The sequence below is a fragment of the Trichechus manatus genome, unplaced genomic scaffold, assembly GCF_000243295.1.
Source record: "Trichechus manatus latirostris isolate Lorelei unplaced genomic scaffold, TriManLat1.0 scaffold00313, whole genome shotgun sequence".
NCBI lineage: Eukaryota > Metazoa > Chordata > Mammalia > Sirenia > Trichechidae > Trichechus > Trichechus manatus.
In genome coordinates, this window is record NW_004444249.1 from 613,164 (window position 1) to 618,555 (window position 5,392).

Consider the following 5,392-nt stretch of genomic DNA (forward strand, 5'->3'; position numbering starts at 1 on the left):
CGTAAAGTTGTGAGAAAGCATAAGCTGTTGATTTACAGCTTAAAGTCGTTTACATGGACTTCCATCTCTTAGTACAACCTGCTAATTATTAGAAAAAACATCAGTGATAAACATGTTAAGCAGTAATATATAAGAAAGGTATTAAAAAAAAAAACAAAGACAATATGTTAACTTGTGCATAGGAAATATAACATTCCTTGGTAAAATGACATTGTTACTAATTATAAAACTCCACAACATAAGGAATAAACTTTACAAAAATCTGATAGCTTAAGGTGCCACTTGGAAAAGGCCATTAAGTATGTTATGACTGCATTATTTTAAATACACGTATCATTTTAAGACATCCTTTCACATGTCTGCGCGGACAAAAGAAGCAAATACGCCATCTTCCTGAGCCAAGAGGCTTTCCGGAGTGTCATATTCTAAAATGTTTCCTCGCTTCATCACAATAACCAGGTCTGCCGTCAGAATAGTGTGAACCCGATGCTGTGAGTGAAAAGAATACACGCATTTGTTACAAATTCCAGGGCACAAGCCAAAGCAATGCAATATGAGTATTTCATAGATTATTCAGGAACACTTATTCTTCTTGGGACTTCAGGATATGCAGGAAGCATAGAAATTTTTTTTAAATTTATTTGAAGTATAATCTACATACATACTTTTTAAATACTGCCATGCACTACTGTGTCTTACATGGGTTGTATGAACCTGAGTGTTGCTACTATATCAGTTTCATTGTTTTCGTGGAGCCTACTTATTAGCATAAGTGGGCTACTTATTAGCATAAGTAGGCTAATAAATGTTTGTCAAATAATTAAATGATAAGAGGAGTCATCATGAACCCTTTGGGCTATACTTCAGTCTCAGCTACAATTATCTATTATGTAGAGTCAACTAATTCCATGGAATACCACACAATTTGAAGACCCCTGGAAAGTGGCTGAATTCTGGGAAGAGACAATATGAGGAAGTCCATTCTGGCATGCAACATTACAATGGGTTATTGAGCATTTTAAACATGCTTAGTCATCCCTTAGTCATTAGAGACCCTTTAGTCACTAGAGATTACTACCACTCACTCATTCTCTTTTTCTACATAGTACTCTTTGGAGAGAGGCTTTGATGTTAGTAATTAATACTCATAAAGGTGACCACTTATTAAGCATATGCTATACATTAAGTGTTCCATATACATACTTGGTAATCATCAGAACATTAATTAATTTATTCCATTAATCCAAATTAGCTTTTTCTTGACGAAATACAGTGTCAATTGCAATAGCATTGATGAAATTTTCAAAATGCTCCAGAGAAATTAATCTAGTCAACAGAGAAAAATAAATCACTCTCATACATAAATGTCATTGACTATTTTGGTGCTCGAGTGCTTCCTGTTAGAAGCTGAAAAAGTTTATCTTTTTTAGACTTCCACAATTTTCAGTGCCAGTTAACAAAACTAACAACAAGTTTTAGGTGGAAGAAAAATAGTTACTCTTAACACAGCTGAAAATCATTCTACAGGGAGTCTACCACAAGTGTGGTGGGTGTTCTCTCTTAAGATCCTGTTAAGAGGAGTTGGCCTCAAGGCGCTTCCTCCTCCCACAGCTTTATAGTGTCCCGGGGGAAGAATTCCAGGTATCTTGGTGGCAATTTTGATACTAATGGTCTTGACATGAAGATTGGGTAAAAATACATAAATCTATGGAGAAGTATTCAATGAATGTAGAACAGAAATCTGGTAAGAGAGCATTATTTTTTGGTTAAAAGTGCAAATTATGCTCAAGTAATCTCCCAAGCGTAGACTAAATGGCACTACCCAACAATGGAATGCTTCATGCAGAGAGAAGACAATAATTTTAATAAACAAGGGTCTACCTTTTTAAATATTTTTTCCATTTAGGGGCAACGGAAAGTTATTTCTCCCCTAAAATATCTCTCCACCTATTCCAGTGTGAAAAATTTTGATTATGTTAAAGAACTATTTTTCAAGTCAGCCAGTTCTCTCACCTATGAAATCATTAACATTTCTGTGTGATTGAATTACTCAATTACTCAAACTCTCCCCTAGGGGAGAAGGAACCAGGGAGTTCCCTGGGAAACTGAGAGAAAATAGGTTTTTCTTTACTTAGGCACAGTTTGCAGCAGGTGGGCCCTAATGGGGAGTCATTTTGTCCCACCCTGAAAAAGCTGTACTTCAATGGCTACTCTTTCTCTCATTCATCATTCACAGAAAGGCGAACACCAATTAAGCCCTCCACACACAACTCCCATTACTCAACAGTTAAACTTCAGTTGTTTTTTTAAATTAAGCAATGCAGTCTTCAAGGCTGGTAAGGCATTTTAAGGATACCTACAAAACATCCTCAAGTAATTGTAAAACTGTCTCTTAGGGTAGAGGACATCAGCTTGGCACGTTCTCACAAATCCTTCCTCTTGTATGCATACCTTTGAAAACATATGCATGTGCCTCATCCAGTACCAAATGTAACTGAAGCACCCTGTTGGATTCCTTTGTGTGCTATTACCCTGTGGTGAGTTCCTTCACCCAAAGCCACCCCTTTAATCACAGCATTAGCCTTGCATTTCTGACAGGAGGCCACTCAAATAACTACCAGAGAATGAGATACTTGGCAGAGTAGATCATGGTGGTCTACTTGTTGGTCATCACCAAAGTGGAAAAGAGGCCATTCTTGTGGGCGAGTAAGTTTGGAACAGTATCACACTCCACTAAAATACCCTCAGAAAAGACTAAAACAAGGCCTGCATCCATAATGGAAGAGACGCGATGCTGGAGAGAAAAGAAAAATGGAAAGAAGAAAAGAAAGAAGAATCAGCAAGAGGGAAAATGTCCAAGTGACTCATTAAAAAATAGTTGTTGTTAAACAGTAAGCCTAGATGTGAGCAGGAATTGTGTATGTTCACTCACAAAGAGGGAGAGAGAGAAAACCACAGCTTATTTTAAGTAAGCTCTAAGATGAATTATAACAATTCAAACAATTCTTCAATTTGACTGTTGCCATCTAAAATCAAATGTACCTGAGTCCGCTGTGAGGTATCTCACTGCCCTTTTTTATTTTTTAAACAGATAAGTGGCTATAAATAGAGGGATTAAGGGTAAATAGTAGCAGAACTGGCGAACAAATTTAGGAATTTTGCTTCTGAAACTGCTCATCACACCATTCGGTTATACTCCTGAGAAAGCAACTGAAGCAGTTGTTGAAAAGAGAATTATTTCCTATTATTCATATTTCATATGTATCAGGAGAAAAGTTACAGCTCATGACCTGCTAGCATTCTTAGATCTATGAGGCCCCATCTTTGTAAATTAGGGGAGGTAGGGAGAGCAGATAGCTTGGAAAGTACAATGTAAAGGCTCTCAAAACACACCTTTTTTTTTTTTTTTTTTTTGCACAAACACAGAAACCCTGACAGAGAAATACATAATTCAACATAAGCATATTTTAATTGCTCAGATAGAAAGATTACTGAATCAGGGAACAAGAACCAAAGACTAAATCAACTCTGTCTCTCATACTTACAGCTATTGTAACAACTGTGCGGTCTGCAAAGGCTGTCATTACCACTTTCTGCAAAATGTTTTCCTGCAAAAAAAAAAAAATTCTGAATTTTCTCTGAACTATGTTCTCTTGACATAATATTCTGCCCCCAAGAACAATGCTCCACGGTGCCTGGTCCCTTCTGAGAATTTCTGAGTCTGTAGGTGTCTCCAAAATACAAATAAAAACTAAATGATCAGCCAGAAAAGCGTGGCAGATTTACTGCCAGGAAACAAAGAGAAAAATGAAATCAAAAGGGCATCAATACACTCACTTGTGTTACATCACAAACAACATCTATTCAAAACTAACAAAACCCTAAAATGGTGTTAATCTTCGAATAAGAAAAGAAAAAAAAAAATTAAATCCGTGTCAAAAGTCTGGATTTTGACCCATTAAAGAACAATCAAGACAAGATCCATTTTTATTCTCACTACAAAGCTTTGCTGTTACTATAATTTTAAAGATGTTCATGGGTAAAAATTCCACTTCTAGGAGAATGCTTGATTACCTAAGCTGTAATGTGAAGGAGTTCTTTCTTTCAATCAAGTGCCCTATTGCCATTTAATTCTCTCTCCTTATAATGTCTCCTTATAATAACTCCAGTATTGTAAAACTTTAGTAATTTATACTGATTTTTATGTCTTTAGGTTTAATTAGTGAGATGGCTTTATGAGAGATGATTTTTATTGCTTTAAATTACGTTAACTTTGAAAAGACTTAGTATAGTTACTTTAATTGATTAGTTTTAACAGAAAAGATGTCAAATTGGCTCTTAAAGGTCTTGAAACTATTTCACTTTGGACGCAATTTTAATCATTCAAAAATGTGGTGCAAGAAAATAAAACGAGGTTGTGAGTATTTTTTTGGTTTTGTCCTCTGTCACGTTAACTTCTAAAAGAGCCACATTAGTTACTAGCTCATAAACAGTCTGTGATTTAATGTGACACTTCCCCCTCAATCACAGCCTTCCAGACAGATTTTTCTTGGACACCTTGACACTTATAAATAATTTCTTTCAAAAGGCAAAGTTTCTGATTTGTTACCAGCAGCACACTGAGATGGGTATTATCAATTCTAGTGAACCCTTCTTCTGCAAACTGCTTTAGAAATAATAAGAGATTTTGGTTATCAATAGAGTCTATTAAGTAGAGACATACATTTGACTTTAGAACTTCTATGGCATAATACACGAATTCCAGTACAGTACTCTCATCAGCCAAGCTTTGGAATCTTACTGTTTTGAGAACTTATCAAAATAATAGCAAATTTATTTTACGTTCATTGGAATAGTAACTCCTTTAAATCAGGTGTCCTGTCTCATTCATTGTGATTCTCAATGAGATATCACCTGATCATCAAGGAGACAATGAGAAGACACTTAAAACAACAGTACTGAGGACATAACCCAATCAGGAAAAAAGAAATAATTTCCTTGTGAATTTCTGCAATGTGTCAATTTAAAAAGTTCTGCTAACGCACTCACGGTGGCCATGTCGATGGAAGCCGTTGCTTCATCCATGATAAGAATGCTGCTTTTGCGGACGAAGGCCCTAGCAAGGCAAAACAGCTGTCTCTGTCCAACGCTAAAATTCTCTCCACCTTCAGTAACAACTGCATCTAAATCAGAGGAAGAAGCAAGGATTCCACTAAAGAAATGCTACTAACGTTTTCGTTGGGCAAAGTAAAAAACACATTATGTCCTGTAACAGCATGCAGAATATCACTTTGCAAGGATTTCATATTGGAAAAGTGAAGAGGAACTTTGCAAAAATGAAGATGGTCCTGGATCATCGTAATTTTAACAACAGATGTTGAATTACATCCTC

The 5,392-nt window shown here is 36.0% G+C and overlaps 1 protein-coding gene across 1 annotated transcript in view; it reads right to left on the reverse strand.

The window, feature by feature from the left end:
• Positions 1-351: 351 nt before the first annotated feature.
• Positions 352-5,392, reverse strand: part of ABCC9 (ATP binding cassette subfamily C member 9) — a 142,112-nt gene continuing 137,071 nt past the window's right edge. The window contains 3 exon segments of the mRNA XM_023725460.1: positions 352-489; positions 3,546-3,608; positions 5,050-5,183. Of these exon segments, the coding sequence (XP_023581228.1) occupies positions 352-489; positions 3,546-3,608; positions 5,050-5,183 (335 nt within the window).